This window comes from Kogia breviceps, chromosome 18 (genome assembly GCF_026419965.1).
Source record: "Kogia breviceps isolate mKogBre1 chromosome 18, mKogBre1 haplotype 1, whole genome shotgun sequence".
Classification (NCBI taxonomy): domain Eukaryota; kingdom Metazoa; phylum Chordata; class Mammalia; order Artiodactyla; family Physeteridae; genus Kogia; species Kogia breviceps.
In genome coordinates, this window is record NC_081327.1 from 9,544,145 (window position 1) to 9,569,368 (window position 25,224).

Sequence of the window (25,224 nt, forward strand, 5' to 3'; positions counted from 1 at the left end):
TACTTCCGGGTTCGGCCAGAAGCGCAGCCATTGTCCCGCGTGCGGACGTTTTTTGTCTCCGCGCACCTCGGCCCTTCGGAGGTTAAGCCGAGTGGCCCTGCGGATGCCGACTAAGGGAGGGGACAGAAGTAGCTTAACCCGAGTCTGTCGTGGACAGAATCGGGGCAGAGAGTTGCTTAACCGAGCTCGTCTTGCCGTAGAGCCGTGCTGGGCACTGAGGCTGGGACAGGCCCTGCCTGGCCCTCGACCCGGTGGACGCCCAGGTTGGTGAGGGGCGGGGCAGCGCCGGTGTGCCATGCGCGCATGCGCAGGGTCTAGGCGGGCAGCTGGGATGGCGAGTGTGGGTGGGCGATCTGGGACCTGCGTGGGCGGTGCTTCAGCCTCTGGTCCCAGAAGTTGGTGGTGATACAGCTGCAGATCACGGGACTGTGCTCTGTGCACGTGTGCGGGTACCTGGTCGGGTGTTGCTCTTATGATGCTCTGGGGATGCCCAGGTTGGTGGAAGACAGGCTATATGCACGGGTGTGGGGGAAGATCCTGAGAACCCCGCCTCCCCCACATCCAAGGCTAGAGGAGCTGAGAACGGCTGGGTTGATGAAGTGCCCAGCTGCAGATTCTGGTTCTCGGAGGAGAGGGGTTCTGTCACTTTTCCTTTATTCTTGAGCAGGTGTTTGAGCAGGAAACACGAGATGGGAGGTGAGATGGTGGGTAGTTGACTCTAGGACCCTGGAGCAGACACCACTCTTTTTGCAGACCTGCGGGCGCCCTGGATAGTGGACAGACTAAGTGGGAGTTGCAGTTTCTTGTTTTAGGAGAGGCAGCGCTACTTCAGCGACACCCCCCCCCGCCCCGCCCCACCGCCGTGAGACTGGCTGATGGACTGCAGACTCCTAGGTTGACGGAGAGACCAGAGCCTAGAGGCAGGTTCTAAGCAGAGGGCTTCCTACACATGTTGGAGATGTCTGAATGGAAAGCAGGAACTTGGACCAGTGATCCTGGGACCTACGTAGGATAGCGCAGAGTCCTAGGACGTTCAAGTTTGGTGAAGACACTGGGTGGCAGGTACAGATTCGGAGCCCAGGAATGACACGCTGCATCCGCTGCCATCAGATTGACAGCTGTTTGGGAAGGAAGTAGGATGCTGCCAGCATGATTGTTAAGTAGGTGTTCCCAGGACCTTTGCTCGGGCTGCCTAGCTTGCAGGCGTGAGAATGCTCCAGGTGGTAGAGGAACAGAGTCTGGGCTGCAGATTTGGACCTGGAAGGGGCTGTATGCTAGGTGGCACCCAGGGGTTGACCTTTGGGTTGGAGGAAGCAAAAGGACCCGGTTCCTATGGGAGCTGCTCTGTCGTGAGCTTGAGAACCCCCAGGCTGGCTGAGGGCCCAGGTCCCGGATGCAGATTCTGGGTGTGAGCCTGCTCGGCGTGCGTGGGTTTGCCAGCAGGAGGAGGGAACCTCGATGGGTGGCCCCTGTGCGGTGGCTGCTGGAGTAGAGGCCTGAGAGCCCCAGTTTGGAGCTTTGGGTTCTGAACTTGGGAGGGCCAAGGCCGCGCTCTGCACGTGCACTGGCATTTGGGCAGAATGGGCGCATGGGCAGTCCTAGGACCCTGGCACTGCCTGAGGGTGTCCAGGTGGGTGGAGGGAGTAGCTGCAGATTCTGGGTTGCAGAGAGGTGGGGCTGTGCCAGGTGCCCTCTGTGCACATGAGCAGGTACTTGGGTGAGAAAGGAGGAGCTGGAGGTGGCTATTAGAGGGCGCTGGGGTCTTTGTGCCCCTGGCGCCCCGCTCACAGCCTGATGATGCCCAGGTTGGTGGAGAGACAGGATCTCCCTGAGCTGCAGGTGCCCAGGAAGATGTTTGGGAGGAACCTGGGCCGGTGCGACTCAAGTAGGGGCCTGGGGAGGTTGGTGGGGGAAGCAGTTTGGGTGTGGGTTCAGGGTACAGCTGCATTGTGAACTCACACTGTACTGTTTGAGTGAGAATCCAGTGAGGCTGAAGGGTGGGTAAGAGGGAGAGATGGGGCAGGGATGGCGTGCGGAGGGGGGGATTTGCCAGGGGCTGGTGTAGTCTCCGACCCAGAAACATCGAATTGGTACAAAGACAACTGAGGTCCACATTCTGGGCCTAGGAGGGGCTGGCACGTGCTGCTGTTTGTCGGGCAGCCCCCGGTCCCATGCCGGCTTTGTTTCCGACTCAGGCCTGAGGACACCCAAGTTGGTGGAGGGGCCAGGTCAGAATTACAAATTCGGGGCCCAGGAAGATTTGGGGTGGGGGAGAATCTGGACTGGCGCTCTTCTGGTAGGAGCCCGCCCACCCTAGAATGGTTGCGGGACCAGGTCCTGGGTGCAGCTGAGCTCTGGGCTTATACTTGGCTGTTTGAGCAGGAAGTGAGAGGCGGTCCACCCGACAGGTGCTGGAGGGTCAGGCTTGTCAGTGGACCCTGGGAGGGGCGGGGCTACGTCGTGAACTTCGTGCAATTAGTCAGCACGGATTTTGAGCCATCAAGCCCAGAGCCCTGCTGTTTGCCTTAGGAGGAGGTGCTGATTTGGGGCTGCAGATTCAGGTTGGGGGTAGTGGGTGCACACCAGGGGGGTCCTTGATGTGCTGGGTGTTTGTAGGGGTCCCAGGATCCAGTGGGATAGAGAGGGACTGATTCGTGCTTCAGATTTTGGTGATGGACGGAAGGCCGCACTTGGGCATGTGGTGGGCTTCCAGGTAGGTGGTCCAGAGGCCCCAGACAGTGGAGGAGCTGCAGGCTAGAGCTGCAGAGCCTTGGTCTGGGAGAGGAACTGAGGGACTCTAGGTGCAAGCACAGCTATTCAGGCAGGATTCTATCTGGGCAGGAGCCTCTGGAAGCACAGTTGCCATGGGTACTGCATCCCGGAAGCAGAGACTAATCCAGGGAGTGGGGAGCCACAGTGGACCTGCACAAAGATGCTGTACTCAGGGCTTCTCCCCTTGCAGCTCAGGACCTCAGGCCCCTGCCCGTGCCTGGAGGAGAGCATGGAAGAGTGGGATGAGAAGCCCCCGGGACCCCTGAAGGCCAGCGCGCAGGTGAGCGGTGCTTCCCTTCCCTTGCGACACCCAGAGCTTGTCCCCACCCATGCCCCACGGCCTGATCCCCTGAGTTTGGGACACTGTCCAGCTCTCTTTGCAGTGTTTTGGGGGCTTCTGGTCCCTCCCGATCAGCAGGCTTCTAACACTTACACACTATATATTTTATGGGGCTCCCTGCATTTCCTCACCCTCTTAACCCAGATAACTCTTTCTGGAAGGAATTTGGCATCCTGTATCCAAAGCCCTTAGGGTAGTGTTTACCCCTTGGCCAGCGACTCACAGCTTTGCTTGAGAATAAGCAATTGGAAAGAATGTTTGAGATTGTGCAGTGCAAGAGGAGAGTTAAATGAGTTCTAGTAAAAGACCATGAGATGGAATTCACTGTAGCTATTGATAGGATAAAAAGATATTTATGATCTACGTTAAGTAAATAGCATTTTGAAATGATTTAAAAAAGGATGTAGTTTGCGTGTGCATAGAAAATACATTATGATATATCAGTTAACAGATTATCTGTAAGTTACATTCCCAGTGACTTTATGTTTTTATTTACTTATCTATACTTTTGTACTTCTGTACCACGCATTTTAAGGTTAGGGAATTAATGATTTAAAGCATTTTCTTTGAGAACATTTCATTTCTTAAAGATGTTAAATTAGAATTTCACCTTTCCCTTCCTGGACAGTTGAATCCTGAAGCTGTTAGGTAGGCGTCTGCAGTTGAGGGAGGGCTGCCTGCTGTGGGGCAGCGCAGCCTGATCAGGGTGACGAGGGCATCCATGTGTGAGGGCGTCAGTGACCCAGGCGGGTGAGGTAAGTGTCCACACGGAGGAGGAGGTTCTGGTTTGGGGTGACAGGGTCAGAGCAGGTGAGAAGAGCATCCAGAGAGGGGATGCCCTGGTGTGGGCAGCCCAAGTGCAGTGAGGGTGTCCACGCAAGGGGTGGTCCAGCTTAGGGTGTCCGAGCCAGAGCCTGGTGAGATGGGCACCCGTGTTGGAGGTGGGGTGCATCCTGGTGTGGCGTATCACAGCCCGAGCAGGTTGAGGGCATCTACATGTGAGGGTGACTCGACGTGGAGTATCAGCTCAGGCGGGATGTTGAGGGCATCCACACGGAGTCCAAGGCCAAGTGACTTGAGAGTGAGTCCCTGAGAAGAGGCCACCTGGCCTGCAGAGTCAGAGCCCAGGCAGGGTGACGAGGGCCCCTTGGCAGAGGCCGGCCCCGTGTGGGGCGGCAGAGCCCAGGTGGGCTGAGGAGAACTGTGTAGGAGAGGCAGTGGCCGTGGAAATGGGAGATTAGTTACTTACAGGGGGGGTCAGTCAGATAAACAAATCAAATAAGGGTCATGGTGAAACCGCTAGGTGGCATTTCGCGGGGGCTTCTTGGAGCTCCAGTTCTTTATGTCTCAGCGCAGAAAGAATTCAGTGAGAGGCAAAGTAAGAGATGAGGAGTGATTTATTAGAACAGGAAGCTTGTGAGGCTTACTGGTGGGCAGGCAAAGAGGGTGCCGTGCCCCCCAAATTTAGTGGGCTACAGTTTTATAATCAAAGGAAAAGTGGGGAGGGGGAAAAGACCACGTTCTTCCTTATTCTTGAGTAGATCTCATGCTTCCATCATCAGTTCTTCCTCCATGCCGGGCAAGGGAGTTTTCTTGTCCCTACATGGTCAAGCCAGGACTGTCATGGTGCAGTGGAAATGAGCAAAAAGGCAGTACATACGCTAAAAATGGTAAATCATCTCAGCTTTTAGTATAATGCCACCTTTTCCTTGTATTTTTGTTTTTAGTGCACACCAAGGAGCATGTCCTAGGAATCATTAACTTACTGAGCTCACTGGGCAGGATGTGGGTCTATGCCACCATTGTTTTATTGTTTGGGGGCATGTCTCATGCTTCTGTTGCACGGTTTTGTTGCTAAGCAAGCCCGCTTGGTTTTGTGGTTAAGCAGACCTGTTTTCTTGAGTGATCATTAACTTACAGGGGTCTCCCATACGTCTTTCTTTACTTACAATCCCCTAGTGGCATTAACTAGTGGCATTTAATTACCTACTTTGTCCCTTTACTCTGTCCCTATCAATCAATGGGAGGCAGGGTTCTTGCTGTCAGCTGTGGAAAGAGAGGACTTTGGAGTGAACTTGGTGGTGATCAGTGGAATTGGAGGTATTGGTGTGGCTCCTGGTTTTCAGTATATGTAGATGTAGAAATACATACAGATGTTGTGTGCGTGTGTGTGTGTGTGTGTGTGTGTGTGTGTGTGTGTGTACACACAGATATACACATATATATTCCCTGTCTCTGTCCACTGTGAGGGCCTGAGAGCAGTGACATTTTGATACCTGTGTCCACTCCTAGTGCCCAGATCTCAACTTCTAAATATGCTACAGGTTTTATGAGTTTACTGTTAATTGATATTTAGTGTTCAGTTTTTTGCTGTTATAGACAGCACTGGTATAAATGTTTTTGATTTTGATAAATGATTCCTTGTACACGTACACAAGAGTTTCACAGAGAAGTTAGGCAAATATAAATTTACATACATTTGCATTCACATTTTTATGAAAAGTACAGGTAAAATGAGTTTCGATGTGACCATTGGTATTGTACTTTAAGCTAGTAACTTCAAGTGTTTTCTGGGACTCCTAATGGTCCTTTCACCAGCTTCTTCTATGTTATACAACTGAATTAGCAATCTACTCATTATGATTTTTACTTTCATCAAATATTTATTGATGGACTAACCAATGTAAGGCCCTGTGTGAGGTGCTGGGGAGAAAGATGACTTAGTTCTCACAGACAGAAAGGCTACATAGCTAGAAAAAGCAAAAACATTTTCCTTCTTGTATTAGTTATCTCTGGTTGCATCTCTCAAATTTAGCAGCTTAAAGCAATCAACATTTTTTATCTCACACAGTATCTGAGGGTCAGGAATCTGGGAGCAGCTTATCGGGATGTTTCTGGCACTCGGGGTCCCTGATGAGGCTACAGTAAGTTGCTGGCTGGGGCTGCTGCCTTTGGAAGGCTTGCCTGGGTAGGGGATCCACTTGCAAGCTCACTCATGTGGCTGTTGGCGAGAGGCCTCAGTCCCACACCACGTAGACCTCTCCCCACCGCTGCTCACAACACAGCAGCTGGTTTCCCCCAGAGCAAATGATCTGAGAGAGATTAGAGAGAGAGAGAGAGAGAGGAAGGGATGGAGGGGGAGTGGGAGCTTGCACGCTTAATTGCACACAGCCAAGATGGAAGCCACCGTGTCTTTTATCATTTGATCTCAGAATGACACACCATCACTTCCTCTGTAGTCTGTTGGTCGCACAGACCCACCCTGGTACCAGGTGGGTAAGGACTACATGAGGGTGTGAATACCAGGAGGCGTGGCGGTCACTGGGGGCCACCTTGGAGGCTGGCTTCCACACTTCTCAACTCTGAACGGCCTCTACTTCATTTTAATCGTTATCAGAAGACGCACGGGTGCTTTGGGCCTGGAGACGGTAAGCAGAGCCCGGGCAGGGAGAGACAACCAGGGAGCCCAAGTCTTGGCTTTGAATGAGGGACACTCAAGAAGAGACTGTATTGGGACATCACCTGAGAGGTTTCAGTGACTTACATACCTGGAAGTAACTCGGCCTTGAGGCGACTCTGAACCCTGCCTGCCTTCAGGGTCCTGCCAAGGTGGTGTTGGAGCCTCGCCTGTTCCCTGTCAGTTTCAACATCAGAGCCGGGCAGGTTGTTGATGAGTTGGTGACCCCGTGCTGGAGGGTCTGTTCTGTACATCTGAGGAAAGTTGAGAATTTTTCATAGATAATGAATGGTGTGGGATGGGAGAGAGAATTTTCTTGTGCATGCGAACTAGTGAGACCCTCCGGTCAGGAGGATCTCTGAGAAAATCAGGCAGGGGAACCTTCAGCTTTTGGTTTGAGTAGGGGTTGCTTTTACTCCCGCCCAAATTAGTAATTAAGAAACTCTGTGCCCTCCAAATGGACCCTGTACAGCACTTCCCTTGAGCTGAAATGTGAACTCTGCCCTACATCTCCTGTGGGTGATAAGAGAAATTAACACACCAAGGAGGGAAATTCTCCTTGTGTGATGCCTATTGGAATTAATATCCTGAAGCTCCTCACAGATGTGGGAGTTTCCCAAATACAAAGCTTGGATAATTGAGTTCAGTAATCATTCTGTGATTTGACTGGAAGCTTTGTTTTTTTCCCCCAAGAACCACCCACCGCCCCCTGAGTTAGGTATGTTTGTTCAACTCTGTTTACAGGAGAGCAAGTAGCAAATAGTCCTAGGACTGATTTGAGCAAGGGTTCACTGTGAAGGGGACAGGCCACTCCATGAGGGCTGTGCCTGTCTCTCTTCCTCGGCCCTGGGTCACACATGGTTCCACTCATGTTGCAGAGAGAACAGTTATTATCGTTTGCCTGTAACTCTTCTCCACGTGGAAGTCAACAGGCTAATTCCTATTCCAATTCTGTAAAATACACAAAGAAAAAGGAAACCGTTCAGTCATTACATGGAGAGGTGATTGTTGAACAAAAGGGATACTTTTAAAAATGCTCCAGAAGGACATTATGCTAAGTGAAATAAGCCAGACACAGAAAGGCAAATACTGCATGATCTCACTTATGTGTGGAACCTAAAAGAGTCCAACTCCTAAAAGCAGGGAGTACAGTGGTGGTTGTCAGGCAGTGGAGGAAATGGGAAGATGTTGGTTAGATGTTGCAAAGGGTCAGTTACGCGGGATGAGTAAATCCTGGGGAATCTAATGTACAGCATGATGACTAAAGTTAACAATATTGTATTGTGTCCTCGAAATTTGCTGAGAGTTGATCTTAAGTGTTCTGACCATATGAAGAAAATCGTAACTATGTACAATTTTTATTTGTCAAGTATACCTCAGTAAAGTTGTAGAATAAAATAAATTGTAAATAGTGAAAAAGAATAAAAATAAAAATGCTCCAGAGCACACAGAAGTGGGGGTAAAGGCTTTTCATTCCAGTTATATATCCAAAACCGTGCGCTTATCTCTAGCCTTGTCACTTTCAGACAACTCACATTGTGCTCCTCCTCAGTACTGAGGAGAATACAAAGGTGAAAAGTATACAGTTCTTTACAGTTTAGGATTCGTGACCCAGGTATATAGACATGGAAGTAATTCGAGGAGAATGATTTTACTGGTACAGTTAGGGTCCAATTAAAACAGCTAGAAACTAAGGGAAGAAGAGACAAGACTTTGTGCTATCTGGGAACGCTTCATAAAAGAGGTGGCATTTGCTCCGGAGCTTGAATGATCAGACTTTGAGCTGTGGGGCCATGGAAAGGGGAGGAGTTCACATCAGGCAGTCAGCGTTTGGAGCATCTCTGGTGAACTCCTCGGACTTCAATGAGTTTACGAAACTTTATTACCATTTATTTCTGTGTGGGTAAAATTGACATGTCACTCCCTTCTTCAAAAGAGTTTAGATAATTGTGTGAGATAGTCTGCGTTGAAGTACTCTGTCTGTTGTTAAACACACTAGCAAATGATAGGTATTATCTGAAGGAAACCTCAGGAGCTAAGATGTAAACACAGGAGACATTCCTAAAATGGTTGGTAATCCGAAGTGGATAGAAGGAGTGGGTGGGTGTAGGGGTGTGTGTGTGTGTGTGTGTGTTCACATACTTTTGTGACAACACGGTTGTTTTGTTTCTTTGGCCGCGCTGTGCTGCATGCAGGATCCTAGTTCCCCGACCAGGGATCGAACCCAGGCCTCCTGCATTGGGAGCGTTGGAGTCTTAACCACTGGACTGCCAGCAAAGTCCCGACAACATGGTTTTTGAGCATTTAGTTTGAGAGAGTAAGTTGGGGGTAGATTCTGGAGGCTGATGCTTTGAATTTTCTGAGAAGAAAGGGTGCCCAACAGAGGTTTCTTCTAACCAGAGGAGGGACTTGAACTCAGCAAAGACTTGGTGCCTTTGGGGACCAAAGGACAATGTGAAGGCTCAGGTAGCACATTCCTTGTGGTTGTTTTACTGTCATCACACATTTATGAAGTGCCTACTATGTGTCAGTATAGTCGGTCCTCCATATCCTAGGGTTCTGCAGGTTCAACCAACCCAGGATCAAAAAAAATTTTATTTTAATTCCGAAAAGTTCCAAAAAACAAAACTTGAATTTGCTGCTTGCCTGGCAACTCTTTCCATCACATTTGCATGGCACTTACATAGCACTGACATTGAATGGGGTATTATAAGTAATCTAGAGATGATTTAAAGTAGACGGGAGGATGTATGTCGGTTACATGCAAGTACTGCGCCATTTTTATATAAGGGACTTGAGCATCAGTGGCTTTTGGTATCAGTGGGGGTCCTGGAAGCACACCCCCGAGGACACTGAGTGATGACAGTACTGATTGACGCACAATGAAACCATGGTAAATAGGAGAGAGGAGAGCTCAGCTCTTATAGAACCCACTCTAGTGGAAGTTGGATTTTTTTAAAAAAGGTATAAATATACGTGTGATGCAAAGTGGCGGAATTGACTGCTGGGCTGGTGGCAGGGAAGGGCGTTTGGTGCAGAGATGACCGTGAGCAGAAGTGATCTCCCTTTTGTTTTCCTTGTGAAAACTTTTAAATCAAAAGATGTTGAAAACAGTTTTGATTAAAGAGAAGGTGCATCCATATTCCCCAAGTAAAATTGTTTTAGCAGTTGTGGCAGATAAGGAGCATTTTGGGGTTTCGTCTTTACTAGTACCTCCTGAGTTAGAAGCATGAAGTTTTTCAGTTCTTGGCATTGTTTCTTAACTGGTCTTAAATGTTAAAAACAAACAAAAAACGTGAAAGATTATCTAATAATTTAAAATACAGTCCAGTGTTTCTAGGTTTTCCTTTCTTGAGAAACTTCTCATTTCCCAGGTAGTTTTAGATTATAGGATGAGTTAACTTCTGGCCCTTAAGTTGTTAGAATTCAACGTCTGCCACTTTTGTAGCAAGAAAAGACACCTTTGGTGTTGTCACACATTAATAATGCGATTTCTCTTAGTAGCCGAGTTTCCATGATATTTGAGTCCGTTAGCAGTTTGGGGTCAAAACTTGTGGCTCCTTGGGGCCATCTGTAGTTTTGTTGTTATTTTAGCCTTGTGAGTTAGATTTGTATGTTTTTGTTCCTTGGCCTTCGGAGCTATTTTGTAATGCCCAGGCAGCCATATTAAGGCAGTTTAACCATCCTGGCATTAGTACTCAACAGTAATGCAGGCAATTAGCGGTTAAGCTTTCACATTGGGCCACCTTTACATTGCGACAACTCCAGTTCATTAAATACTCAGCGTTACTCTCAGTACCTGCCCAGGAATTATAGAGAGGTGTTTTTAGGCTTGGAGAAATCCTTTTCTGACTTTAAGCTAGCCACTTTTCATGACCCTTCCCAATGCAAGGGTGAAATTTTATCTGGGTTGATAAGGGAGGGAAATTGGCACACCTGTGAAAAGTACAGTAGTTTATCTCCCTTTAGTTTATGATTGAGACTGAATGATAACTGAGTTATAGTCAAGAATCGACAGTAAAATCATCCCTCGGTATCCGAGAGGGATTGGTTCCAGGAGTCCCCATGTATACCAACATCCTCACATGCTCAAGTCCCATAGTTGGCCCTCCACATCTGTGGTTACACATTCATGGATTCAACCAACCAAGGGTTGGGTAGTACTGTTCGTACTTACTGAAAGAAATTCACATATAAGTGGACCCGGGCAGTTCAAACCCATGTTGTTCACGGGTCAACTGTACTTCTCAGTGTTTGAAGATTTAAGAAGGAACAAAGTACACAGGGATACGCTGGAGATACTGCGGGTTCGGTTCCAGACCACCGCAGTAAAGTGAATATCGAAATAAAGCGAGTCATGTGAATGTTTTGGTTTCTCAGTGCATATAAAAGTTATGTTCACACTATACTGTTGTCTCTTAAGTGTGCCAGAGCATTATGCCTAAAAAATGTACATACCTTAATGTAAAAAAACCTATTGTTAAAAAAAATGCTAACCATCATCTGAGCCTTCAACAAGTCATACTCTTGTTGCTGCTGGAGGGTCCTGCCTCACTGCTGGTGGCTGCTGACTGATCAAGGTGGTGGGCGCTGAAGGTTCGGGGAGCTGTGGCAATTTCTTAAAATAAGACAACGATGAAGTTCGCCTCATCCATTGACTCTTTCTCGAACAGTATTTCCGTAGCATGCAGTGCTGTTTAATAGCATTTACCCACAGTAGAACTTCCTTCAAAATTGGAGTCAATCCTCTCAAACCCCGCTGCTGCTTTATCAACTACGTTTATATCATATTCTAAATCCTTTGTTGTCATTTCAGCAATCTTCTCAGCATCTTCACCGGGAATAGATTCCAACTCAGGAAACCACTTCCTCTGCTCATCTGTAAGAAACAACTCCTCATTCATTAAAGTTTTTCCATGAGATTGCAGCAATGCAGTCACATCTTCCGGCTCCACTTCTAATTCTAGTTCTCTTGCTGTTTTCACTTCATCTGCGGTTACTTCTTCCACTGAAATCTTGAACCCTTCAAAGTCATCCATGAGGGTTAGAATCAGCTTCATCCAAACTCCTGTTAATTAACAGGAACTCCTGTTAACATTAACTCCTGTTAATATTGGTATTTTGACCTCTTCCCATGAATCACGAATGTTCTTAATGGCATCTGGAATGGTGAATCCTTCCCAGGAGGTTTTCAATTGACTTTCTCCAGATCCACCAGAGGAATCACTATCTATGGCAGCTATAACCTTGTGAAATGCATTTCTCAAATAATAAGACTTGACAGTTGAAATGATTCCTTGCTTCATGGGCCGCAGAATGGATGTTGTGCTAGCAGGCATCAAAACATTCATCTCAGGCTTCCCTGGTGGCTCAGTGGTTGAGAGTCCGCCTGCCGATGCAGGGGACGTGGGTTCGTGCCCCAGTCCAGGAAGATCCCACGTGCCATGGAGCGGCTGGGCCCGTGAGCCATGGCCACTGGGCCTGCGTGTCCGAAGCCTGTGCTTCGCAACGGGAGAGGCCACAACAGTGAGAGGCCCGCGTATCGCAAAAAAAAAAAAAAAAAACCATTCATCTATTGTACATCTCCATCAGAGCTCTCAGGTGAGCAGTAATATTTTGAAAAGAATCTTTTCTTCTGAGCAATAGGTCTCAACAGCAGGCTTAAAATATTTGGTAAACCATGTTGTAAACAGATGTGCTGTCATCCAAGCTTTGTTTTTCCATTTATAGAGCACAAGTAGAGTAGATTTAACATAATTCTTAAGGGCCTACTATTTTCAGAATGGTAAATGAGCATTGACTTTAACTTAGTCACCAGCTGCCTTAGCCCCTAACCAGAGAGTCAGCCTGTCCTTTGAAGCCAGGCATTGACTTCTCCTCTCTAGCTATGAAAGTCCTCGATGGCATCTTCTTCCAACCTAAGGCTGTTTTGTCTACATTGAAAATTTCTTGTTTAGTGTAGCCTCCTTCATTCATTACCTAGCTAGATCTTCTGGGTAACTTGCTGCAGTTTCTCCATCAGCACCTGCTGCTTCACTTTGCACTTTTATGTTACAGAGGCGGCTTCTTTCCTTTAACCTCAGGAACCAACCTCTGCTCACTTCAGACTTTTCCTCTGCAGCTTCCTCACCTCTCAGCCTTCATAGAATTGAAGGGTTAGGACCTTGCTCTGGAGGAGGTTTTGGCTTAAGGGAATGTTGTGGTTGGTTTGATCTTCTGTCCAGTTCACTCACACTTCTCCATATCAGCAATAAAACTGTTTCTCTTTCTTGTCATTCGTGTGTTCACTGGAGTAGCACCTTTAATTTCCTTCAAGAACTTTTCCTTTGCATTCACACCTTGGCTGACTGATTGGTGCATGAGGCCTAGTTTTCAGCCTGTCTCAGCTTTCGACATGCCTTCCTCACTAAGCTTAATCCTTTCTAGCTTTTGATTTAAAGTGAGAGACGTATGACTCTTCCTTTCACTTGACCACTTAGAGGCCTTTGTAGGGCTATTAACTGGCCTAATTAAATATTGTGTGTCTCAGGGAATAAGGAGTTCTGAGGAGAGGGAGAGAGACGGAGGAAGGGCTGGTCAGTGGAGCAGTCAGAATATACACAACATTTATGGGTTAAATTTGCCCTCTTATTTGGACACAGTTTGTGACATCTCAAAACAATTACAATAGTAACATCAAAGATCACTGATTACAGATCACCATGACGAATATAATAATAATGCAGAAGTTTGAAATATTTTGAGAATCAGCAAACTGTGACACATAGACATGAAGTGGGCAAATGCTATTGGGAACATGGCACCAATAGACTTGCTTGATGTAGGGTTGCCACAAACCTTCAATTTGTAAAATGCGTATCTGTGAAGCGCAGTAAAGTGCAATAAAATGAGGTATGCTGGGGGAATTCCCTGGCAGTCCAGTGGTTAGGACTGTACCTTCACTGCTGAGCACATGGGTTCAATCCCTGGTTGGGGAACTAAGATCCTGCAAGCCATGGCGAGCCCCCCCCACCCCCAAAAAGAGGTATGCCTGTCCTTGAACAGAGTGTCATTTGATAGGATGAGTCATTGTACTCCGTAGTAAAAACTTCAGGAAGCCACAAAGGAATTATCTTGTTTCAGAGTGATTTTTTCAAGAGGGAAACATTTTTTGCTGTTTGGTAAATACTGAATTAAGGAAAAGAAATTTCATTTAAAAATGGATACCATGTTGAAACACAGACTGAACCTGCACCTCAATTCTGCTTTTCCAAAATATGACTGCTTTTAATGCTTTTGAGACTGTCCTTCTGGACTTTTCTGGGTATGTTTATATTTTATAAAAATTTATTCATTGTCTATATACGGTTCTTAATTTTTTCACTCCACAATATATTGTAGACATCTTTCTGTCCTTTATATGCATCAGTCCATGCAAATCTATCTTTTCTTCTCTTGGCTGCTAAATAATATTCAGTTATCTGGATGAAGTATAATTTATTTAACCAGCCACTTACTGATGGACACGTAATCCCCCCTCCCACTTTTGCTATGATAATGTAACTCTTTAGTGAGATTTCTTGTACATACATCTAAGTGTTCTTTCTTTCCTTCTTTCTCTCTTTCTTTCTTTTCTTTCTCTCTTTCCTTCCTTTCTTCCCTCCTTCCTTCCACATGGCTTGCAGGATCTTAGTTCCCCGACCCGGGATTGAACCTGGGCCAGGGCAGTGAAAGCACTGAGTCCTAACCACTGGACTGCCAGGGAAGTCCCTAAGTGTACCTTCTGTTATTTCCTAAGGAAGTGCTATCAAGAAGACTTACTGGATATTACATTTTTAAAATATCACCATTAAAAAAACAAAAATAGGGCTTCCCTGGTGGCGCAGTGGTTGAGAGTCCGCCTGCCGATGCAGGGGACGCGGGTTCGTGTCCCGGTGTGGGAGGATCCCACATGCCATGGAGTGGCTGGGCCCGTGAGCCATGGCTGCTGAGCCTGCGTGTCCGGAGCCTGTGCTCTGCAATGGGAGAGGGCACAACAGTGAGAGGCCCGCATACCATGAAAAATAAATAAATAAATACATAAATACATAAATAAAAATAAAATAAAAGCAAAGAGTATATGTAAAAATCGATGAAATCTGGATAAAGCCGGTACCTGAGTTAAAAATGTTGAACTGATATCAGTTTCCTGGTTTTGACAATGCACTGTGGTTATGTGTGATAGTATCATTGGGAGAAACTGGGTGAAGGGTACACAGGAATTCTCTCTGTTCTGTTTTTGTAAATTCTTGTGAGTCTTAAACTATTTCAAAATAAAATGTTATTTTAAGAAACATATTGCCAATCCAGGGAGGTTGTATCAACTTAAACTTCCACTAGGAGTATATGAAGCTCTTGACCTGTGGGCCACCAGGGCAGGAGTCATTAGCAACAGGCTGAAGAAATAGTCCATGTTATTGGGATATTGGTTACATACAGGGGTTTGAGCAGATAAGTAAATATAAATAGGATAATGGGACCCAGAGAAGGAAGGTACAAATATAGAAAGTGGGAAGGCTAGAATAAAATGTGTTGTTGAATTGTAATTGGAATTATTGGTGTGAATTTAATGGTCTCTAATGTATAGAGGTGTCATAGAAATAGAGATGTGATTTTATCTGATTGAAAGAGATGAGCTTCTTTTTGTATATTCACTGGCCATTTTATTTCTTCATAGTTGAGTTGCATGTGCATTTTCCTTTGTCTTTCTTTCTTTCTTTCTTTCTGATTTGGAGGAATTCTTAACAGCATAGATTCTTATTGGTGGTGCCTTTATTAGTGGCACTTTTTGCCAAACATTTTATGAAGTTAATTTGTTGATCTTTGTCTTTATCATTCTTTGGTATTGCTGTATTACGTGTTATTTCCTTGTAATTCCGTGATCCAGGAATTCAGGCAGGGCCCAGCTGGACAGTTCTTTTCTTCTGCGTTGTGTCTGGGGTCACTCAGCTCCATTCAGCGGGTAGCTGGGCTGGTCTGGAAGATGCACAGAGACATCATGCAGTTTCTGATGCCTCTTGCTCCTCCAGATGTCCCCTGTCTCTCTCTCCACATGCCCAGCTTGAGCTTACCAGTGGGAAGGAGCAGAAGTTTGGTAGGTGGCATGTGTTAAAACAGATGGCCTGTCAAATCCTAGCCAACTCACAGTGGGAGTTTTGAGCCATGACTTAACTCCCTGATTATTTCCTTTTTCTCATCTGCTTTGCCTTCTCAGGACTGTCTCCTTCCTCAGGAGATTATCGTCAAGGTCGAGAGAGACGATGCCGGGTCACTGGCCGTTGCATCCCAGGTGAGTTGGACAGGGCCTCTGTCTTCACCTTGAGAAATGTACATGGCTGGTGGGTGGCAGAAGCCACATTGAAGTGAGCTGGGAAGTGAGTAGAAAATGGGGAAATAGAGATAAGAGTGGGCAACTTTAGGGCTTCCCTGGTGGCGCAGTGGTTGAGAGTCCGCCTGCCAATGCAGGGGATGCAGGTTCGTGCCCCGATGCGGGAGGATCCCACATGCCGCGGAGCGGTTGGGCCCGTGAGCCATGGCTGCTGAGCCTGCGCGTCCGGAGTCTGTGCTCCGCAACGGGAGAGGCCACAACAGTGAGAAGCCTGCGTATCGCAAAAAAAAAAAAAAAAAAAAGAGTGGACAACTTTTTACAAAAAGTTGGTTTTCTGTAAAAGATTGAAGAGAGTGATAACTGCAAGGAAATGTGAGGTTGAGGGTTGTTGTCCTTTATCCCCTAAAGGTTTGAAAGGATTTGGCTCAGTTTAAATGGTTGCAGGAAAGAGTAAGTGAAGGAAAAGAAGTTAACGGTCAGGAGAGAGAGGAGATAAAACTATAAAGCAGAACTCACAGATACAGAGAACAAACTAGTGGTTACCAGTGTAGGGGGGTGCAGTAGAGGGGTGGGGAGTGAGAGGTACAAAGTATTGGGAGTAAGATAGGCTCAAGGATGTATTCTACAACATGGAGAATAGAGCCAATATGTTGTAATAACTGTAAATGGAAAGTAACCTTTCAAAATTATATAAAAATTAAAAATAATAATTTAAAAAAGAAGACAGAAGCGATAAAGCAGAGAGTCCTTGATTAGTGCCAGGGGAATTAATTCAGAGCATATGTGAATGCATTGACTCTATTAGAAGAAGAAGGGCTCATATAAGAAAAATGAGGTTGAGGGAATTATCTGAAGGCTTGTGTTTTTCTCTGTGAACAGTCAGGTGAAATTATCTGTTGAGCATGTGGGTGGGACTTGGAATGGAGAGATGTTCGACTAGAGTAGAGAAGGCTTAAAATAGTAAGTTGGATTATGAGAGACAGGCTGCTCCAGGAGGTATAATAGGGTTGCTGGTCAGTCCAAAAGGCTCATTCTGAGATAGTAACTGTTTTTAAAATTTATTTATTTATCTATTTATTGGCCGTGCCACACAGCTTGTGGGATCTTAGTTCCCCAACCAGGGATTGAACCTGGGGCCTCGGCAGTGAAAGCGCAGAGGGATTCCCTATAGTGACTGTTAATAATACTCTATCCAGCTGCTTTTGTGGGTTTTCTTCTCCCTGTGGCGTTCTGTAACCTACTTTCCATGGAGAGCAGATTTGACATTCAGATTTGTTTAGTTTTTGTAGCCAGGTATATTCAGTGGAAGCCCCATAGGTCAGGGTAATATTTGAAAGAGAATTTTTGAATATGTCAAATAGAAAGATTAAGGTGAGTGATCCACAGGCTCTCACCTGAATAATGAAGATGGGAAAGATAAAAGAGGATGCTAAACAGAAAGGAAAAGACTACAGACTGGAGGATAGTGATAGTAGATATTTTAGTAAAGGCTCCAAACCAGCAGAGAATGAGAGGAGTAAAGGGAGTGATTAAGCAAGTAAAGTGGAGAATTCTGATGTCGTAATGAAAGGGTGAGCGCTTCTGGGTGTGCGACTTGAGAGGTGGAATACTTTATGGTGATTTTAAGATCTGGGCTCTCACACTAAGAGTGAGGGGCTGGGAGTTGGGCTGGCCATATGAGTTGATGACTGAGAACATAATCTGTGATGTAAGGGAAACTTGAGGTTGCATCCCAGTCACTAACCTTAGGCCTACGTGTTAATTTCTCTGACCTTCTAGCTCTTCATCTGAAAAATGGTGCCGCTAATGGTATTTTCTCACAAGGGGCCTTGTGAGAATTAAATGAGCGATAATTTATGCAACATGCTTAGCACACTGCCTGACACCACACAGTAAGTGCTTCATAAAAGTCACTTATTTTTATATTATTACCAGAGAACTCTACATGTAGATGCTATAGACTGCACAAGATGAGACAATACAAGTTCTTGAATTAGAGGATAAAGCCTAGGTATTATAAATCTTCAGTGGTTGGGGGCGTGGGTGGTGTTCAAGAAGTTGGTACAGCAAAGCTCCAAGAAGTGAGGTAAATGGCATGAGTTTCAGAGTAACTGGGAGCACACACACCCTCAACCCCCTCTGATGCTGAGACCCCTGGGATGGGAGAACACGACCACCCTGAGCCTGTGAGGACTGCAGAGGAGTCCTCTGCGGGGAAGTGTAGGTTTCTATTAACACAGGGATGTAGAGAGAATATTTGGTGAAGATGTAGGATTTCTTTTCTTTTCTTTTCTTTTCTTTTCTTTTCTTTTCTTTTCTTTTCTTTTTTTGCTGTGTTGGGTCTTCGTTGCTGCTTGCAGGCTTTCTGTAGTTGTGGTGTGCGGGCTTCTCATTGAGGTGGCTTCTATTGTTGTGGAGCATGGGCTCTAGGTGCGCAGACTTCAGTAGTTGCAGCGTGTGGGCCCTAGAGCGTGCGGGCTTCAGTAGTTGTGGCACATGGGCTCAGTAGTTGTGGCTCATGGGCTCTAGAGAGCAGGCTCAGTAGTTGTGGCGCATGGGCTTAGTTGCTCCACAGCACGTGAGATCTTCCTGGACCAGGGCTCGAACCCATGTCCCCTGCATTGGCAGGCGGATTCTTAACCACTGTGCCACCAGGGAAATTCCGGATTTCATTATTATAGAAGAAGAGTTCCCAAGGGCACAGTTAAAGGGTTTGGGAAGAAATTTTGAGGACTGGGGAGTAGGGGACAGGTGAGAGGAAGAGTAGAATAAGAGGGGATAGAAGTCCAAACAGCCAGTATCCACACGCTGAAGGACCTTTTCAAATGGGTATGTGATGGGCCTTGTGAGATTCAGGTGAGAGGAGAGGATTTCCATCAGAATTTGAACCAGGATTATTTTGATATATTACAGAGTCTACTGATATACTATTGATTCACTTACTGAAATAATTTACCAAATATATAATTAGTCTATACTATGCACCAACACTGTACTAAGCTCTGGAGTTACTGCCCTCATGGATTACAGCCTAGTGACAAAGATAACCATTATGCAAATGATAAGAAAGTGTGGTGAGTCTTATGATAGAAATTCCTGGAGCTTTGAGATCATATAGCCTGGGGTGCAGTGGGGGGTGCTAATCTAGTCTAATATTATTTATTTAACATTTGAAGAAATTTGATATTAAAGGGACCTATATTAAACAGTGAAGGGGAGTGTTTATTAAAAGGAAGCATGGCTTGGAGGTTGAAAAACAGTACATGTAGATCCATGTTCAACACAGGGGGCAGTTTGCAAGTGATATTTCTTTTCTTTCTTTTTTTTTTTTAAGTATTAGATCAACGTTTTAAGATCTTAAAAAAAATATGACCTGAAAGAATAACACATATATTTATAGGTTCTTCTGGCTGAACTTTCTGTTTCTTTGAATGGCTGCTTAAAAATATTTACATAATTGTTATTACCTATAAACAACATTATGGTTCTGATTATTTTCTTTGACTCAGTTCATCCTTGTAAGATCTTCAATCCTGAAGAAATGGCACAAAACGAATAATGAGAAAAAACAAATGATATTTCTGAATCCCATTTGGGGGTAACTGTGAAAACCTTTGAGATTTTAGTGAAATTTATGGGCCACAACTTAGAAAAAGGTACAGCAGCATTTTGCATGGAGTTTCTTGGGATTCAGGGACTTCGTGTCCTATGCATGAACCACAGCTTAAGAACACCCCATCTATTTAAAAAGCCTTGGCAAGTGGCATTTGACTTCTGCGGTTTTTGCTGCCTTTGGGTAAGGACAGATCACCTCCAGCACTTTTTTGGAACAAAATTCCTGCCCAAAATTCTTAGAAGGAGGTTCTTTCCTGCTTAGAGGAGGCAGTCCAAGAGACCCCTTTTACATGGCAGTAATGACAGGCCCTATGGTGCAGCTCATAGTGTGGACAAAATAGAAATGTTTTCTGAAGACTTAAGAGTTCAGGATAAAGGTTTCATTGGCTGTCACTTATTTTTTGAGGCTTCTCAAATCTAATCATCCTGATAATAATTCCCAGCCTTTGTTTTTTTTAATAAACTCTGGTAATGGCTTTTCATATATCATTACAATTAATTCACTCAACAGCACAATGAATTAGGTATCATTAAGCCTAATAAATAGAAATGGAATAAACTCACCATTAATAGACAGATGATCAGATTAGATATATATATATATTTAAAATTCAGACATAGGTTCTTAATAGATGAGAAAACCCACGTCTCTTTTCCATATCCAGTGCTCTTAACCTGTACATACTGCCTTTCATTAAGGCCAACATTTCATTTTCTGTCTCAGGCATCAGTAAAGCCTGTGTGCCAAATGTGGCCCATCACCTGTTTTTTGAAAATAAAGTTTTATTGTAATACAGCCACATCCATTTGTTCATGTATTTTCTGTGGCTGTTTTCTCTCTATAGCAGCAGAGCTGAGTGGGTGTAATAGAGACCGTATGGCTTACCAAGCCTAAAATATTTGCTCTCTGACCTTTGAGAGAAAAAGTTTGCTGACCCTGTTCTGTTAGTTTCTCGGGAATTTGGAGGGAATTCCTAAGTAGGAATTCTATATTCACCAATGCAAAAATCAGAATAAGCATTTTCTTTAAGGTCAACAAAAGAGAAAACAGTTTATGTCAATTCTTAGCTGGTGTTCCTCTTTGGGGTTATATAAATAGGTCCAGCATCCAAAACCCAAAGGGGCTCACCTAGAAGGTACCTGTATCGCTTGACTAGAATCCTTTGAACGTTGATCATCTCAGGACAATTTCCAAGCCATCAGGTTTTCTTTCTTCCACCTGTCAAACTTTTCTTCTGTGAACATTGGAAGGAAATGATACCCAACTGAGCAGGAATGTGTGTCCTGTTTTAGGAAGGAGTGAACTTCCATAGAGTGACTGTGGACTTCACTCAGGAGGAAGAAGGCACTTTGAACCCTGCCCAGAGGACCCTGGACAGAGATGTGATCCTGGAGAACCACAGGCACCTAGTCTCTTGGGGTAAGAGTACAGTCCCCTTTAATGAAGTCTATGTATTGAAATGATTTCTCATTTCCATTGATCAAGAGCTAGGGAATTCAGAGGCCAGAATGATTTTGGCCACACATAGATTGCATTTGTGCTTTTTATTCCCCAGTGAAGATTTAGTTCTAATTTGTAGGGTAGCAAAGGTACAGATTCTTGGGTTTGAGCTCATGAAGTCTTGGCTCCTAAAGGCCAAGGACTGGGACCAAATTCTGCAGTGATTTTCTTTTGTCCCTAGCCCAAATACCCAAAGTCCTGTTTCTTTCCCTATCAGCTTTTCAAACCAGATGCAGTCTCCTAGTTGGAACAAGGGGATAAGTATAAAAAGAGTTTCTCAACACACATATCCAGATGAGAAACACATTTGGGAGTCATTACAGGTATAGAAAATTTGTTTGAAAAATCCCCATAGAGCATGCTGCATATTTCTCCATCTCCCACTCCTCATGGTCTATATACATCACCACTTTCTCCAAGTGTACTTTATATTGCCTGGCCTAATAGCCACCAAGGCTTCTGTTTATGAGCTAATCTTTATTCTCTCTCACTTGGAACTAAAAGAATTCATGGGGCCATATTAACCCTTTAGGCATTTAGGGAACCTGGGATAACAGTGCCCGCAGTATTTTTTCCTGGTTCACGAAGTAGTTTGACCTTGTCTTACTAACGCAGACTGTGCTAGCAAGTTTCATGCCTCCAGAAATTCCTAGAAATGTAGACACTAATTTCTATTTCAGTGAACGTATATCTAACACTAAAGAAGGTAGAAAGGGCCCTCTATTTTTTTTGCTAAGGATTGCAAAATTGTTTTGCAATTCTGTAGATTCTGCATAGGGGATCTTATTTTGGAATATGGAGATATTTGACATCTGAAGTCTTTTTATTCAGCAACACTAAGATTGAAATAGTTTCATATTAATGCTTTGTTACGCTGTTGGACCATGGTAGTTCTCTGCTTACTGCTTCATCCTATCCTTTTGCTTTCTCAGTTCATGTTATAGGTCCATAGCTGAAAACAAATCCACATATAATTGCATACTTTCTTGTCAGCTTTTATTCCCCTATTCCAGCTGTAACATTTTTTTGGCTAGGGTGTTTTATTTTCCTTCCTTCCAGACTTGGCAACTGCACTTGGAAGAAGAGAATCAACATCAAAGCAGAGCATTTTTGGTGATGAACCATCCCACAGAGTGAAGATAGAAAGGTTGACAAGAGATGATCCTTGGCTATCTTCACGTGAAGAAGTTCAGGATTGTAAGGAGCTGTTGGAGAAGCAACAGGAAAAACAAGAGAAACTTTTGAAGGAAGTGACATTCACTCACAGAAAAGCTATTAGTCATGAGAGAGCCTGCAAAAGTGATGACCTTGAGGAGAAGCGTGGTCCGAATTCCAGTCTTCTTTCACCACAGATTGTACCCATAAGAAACCATTTTCATAAACATGTTTCACATGTTAAAAAATTGCATTATAATTCTATGGTAAACACTCATCAGATGATTAATGATAATGAGAAACTCTGTGAAAATAAAGAATGTGGAAACCTCCCCCAGAGCATTCATTTTATTCAGTTTTCAAAAACTCAAACAGAAGATAAATCCTATGGATTTAGTGACAGTATTCAACATTTTAGCCGTGATAAACCCCTAAATCTACATGAGAAAATACATGCACAAGGAAAATCCTTTGATTTTAAGGAACGTGGGCCAGTTTTGAACCACAGCATATCCCATAATGAACAGCAGAGAATCCCTGTTGAAGAGAGTCAGTATAAATGTAATAATACCTCCCAGAGTTCATCCCTTGCTCAAAACATGAGAAATCATTCTGAAGAGAAACCCTTTGAATGTAATCAGTGTGGGAAATCCTTCAGCTGGAGCTCTCATCTTGTTGCACATCAGAGAACTCACACAGGAGAGAAACCTTATGAATGTAACGAATGTGGGAAATCATTCAGTCGCAGCTCTCACCTCGTTTCCCATCAGAGAACTCATACTGGAGAGAAACCTTATAGATGTAATCAGTGTGGGAAATCCTTTAGCCAGAGCTATGTCCTTGTCGTGCATCAGAGAACTCATACTGGAGAGAAGCCTTATGAATGCAGTCAGTGTGGAAAGTCATTCAGGCAGAGCTACAAACTTATTGCACATCAAAGAACTCATACTGGAGAGAAGCCCTACGAATGTAATCAATGTGGGAAATCATTTATCCAGAGCTATAAGCTTATTGCCCATCAAAGAATTCATACTGGAGAAAAGCCCTATGAATGCAATCAATGTGGAAAGTCCTTTAGTCAAAGTTACAAACTTGTCGCGCATCAGAGGAGTCACACAGGAGAAAAACCCTTTGAATGTAATCAGTGTGGGAAGTCCTTCAGCTGGAGTTCTCAACTTGTTGCACACCAAAGAACTCATACTGGAGAGAAACCCTACGAATGTAATGAGTGTGGGAAATCTTTCAACCGCAGTTCTCACCTTGTTATGCATCAGAGAACTCATACTGGAGAAAAACCCTATGAATGTAATCAGTGTGGGAAGTCCTTCAGCCAGAGTTATGTTCTTGTTGTACATCAGAGAACTCATACTGGAGAAAAGCCCTATGAGTGCAGTCAGTGTGGGAAATCCTTCAGGCAGAGTTCATGCCTTACTCAACATCAGAGAACTCATACTGGAGAGAAACCCTATGAATGTAATCAGTGTGGAAAAACATTCAGCTTGAGTGCTCGACTTATTGTACATCAAAGAACTCATACTGGAGAGAAACCCTTTACATGTAATCAGTGTGGGAAAGCTTTCATTAATAGTTCTAAACTTATTAGGCATCAGGCAACTCATATTGAAGAGAAACCCTATGAATGTAACTAGTTTGGAAATCTTTCAGCCAGAGTATATCCCTCCCTCCCTCCCTCCTTCTCTCCCTCCCTCCCTCCTTCCCTTCCTCCCTTCAGGCCCTCATTTCCTCCTTCCCTCCTTCCATTCCTCCAGGATTACATGTATTGGAAATAACTACCATGAAAACAATGTGTGTGGAAAAAGCTTTCAGTTAGCTCTCTGTTATTGTGTATCTGGAAATTTGTTCTGGGGAAGAAATAGAGAAAAACTATCACATATTTTGCTTAGCAGTTCCATGTTAAAAAATCAAACTTGGCCCTTATAACACATTCCCACAAAAGTAATAACTATTGGCACTTTTCCTTGCAGAAAGCACTTCGACCTGACTTTGAGAGAATTACCATTAAATGGTCAATATGCTGTGGAGTGATTTCCAGTGCGGTGGACCTCTTTTCCAATAAAGAATAAATGAGAATGCTAATACCGGTGGGCTTGTTGTTGAGAAGGTTGGAAAATTGCTGTAGTTATTAGAACTTAGACTGGAAAATGGCATTTCAGTGTATCATTTTCCAACATGATTTCCCTAGCAGCTACTTAGTAATCAGTTTCATACAGCACTTTCTCTTATATGTGAAGATTTTGTAAAAATTAGGGAAATGGCTATGATATGAACTGAAAAATGCAGGGTAAGAGTATAGAACATTCATTTCTAGAACCTTCATGATAAGATATTTGTTTTGATCAGGATCTAAAGGGATTCTAGGTGTATCTGTTTAAATTTTAGGTTTATGCCTGTTTTTTTGAATGTATGCTTTTTTATAATGCTAATAAATGATATGAGTAATAGTAAAAAAAAAAATACAAACATTTCCATCTTGTTGACCATTTAGGAAAGACCTGACAGTCAGATAGCAAAGATCCCTCAGAGTTCTGAGAGTTCCATTTGGATTAGCATGAACAGGTTACTCCTTAGGACTTAGATTCCCAGGAATGTTCCTCATTGAGAATAAAATATTTCCCTGGGAATGGGGAACTGGAAATTTAAGTCAGAGGGACTGAGAATGCATGGGCAGTGTGGAGGGCATATGGGCTTTTTTTTTTTAACCCACATATCAAAAGCAGTATAAAGGAGCTCTATTTTTAAGGTGGTTTTTTTTTTCTCCCCTCATGTAGTATTGTCTTTTTTTTCTCTGGGATATGTTCCCTAAAGTGAGAATCCTCTGAGTGGGAAGGTACTGCTTTGACTAAGTGCTTGCCCTTTAAATTAAGCACACAAGAATGCTTTTAGTGAGGTAATATTTGTAGCTTCTCATTGGTTTTTTAGATTTGGTTCACAAGGCTTTCTGGCCTTTGCCCTTATATCATGAATTCTAATCCTATGGATTGTCATGGACCTGAAACCTCTGATCCCAGAGAGTTATT

General features: G+C 44.3%; 1 protein-coding gene across 5 annotated transcripts; it reads left to right on the forward strand.

The window, feature by feature from the left end:
* On the forward strand, nt 1-24,283 carry ZNF180 (zinc finger protein 180). Of its 5 annotated transcripts, XM_067020153.1 has the most exons (6): nt 17-263; nt 2,963-3,052; nt 11,386-11,450; nt 15,802-15,876; nt 20,824-20,950; nt 22,091-24,283. In XM_067020153.1, exon 6 carries the CDS (start codon nt 22,450-22,452, stop codon nt 23,833-23,835), a length of 1,386 nt encoding a protein of 461 aa, XP_066876254.1. In that variant the 5' UTR covers nt 17-263; nt 2,963-3,052; nt 11,386-11,450; nt 15,802-15,876; nt 20,824-20,950; nt 22,091-22,449; the 3' UTR covers nt 23,836-24,283. The 5 variants fall into 5 exon arrangements, with proteins under 5 accessions (XP_058900519.1, XP_066876255.1, XP_066876254.1 ...); XM_059044536.2 differs by lacking the exon at nt 11,386-11,450 and having other exon boundaries at nt 1-263; XM_067020151.1 differs by lacking the exons at nt 17-263; nt 11,386-11,450 and adding an exon at nt 315-494.
* Nucleotides 24,284-25,224: the final 941 nt, after the last annotated feature.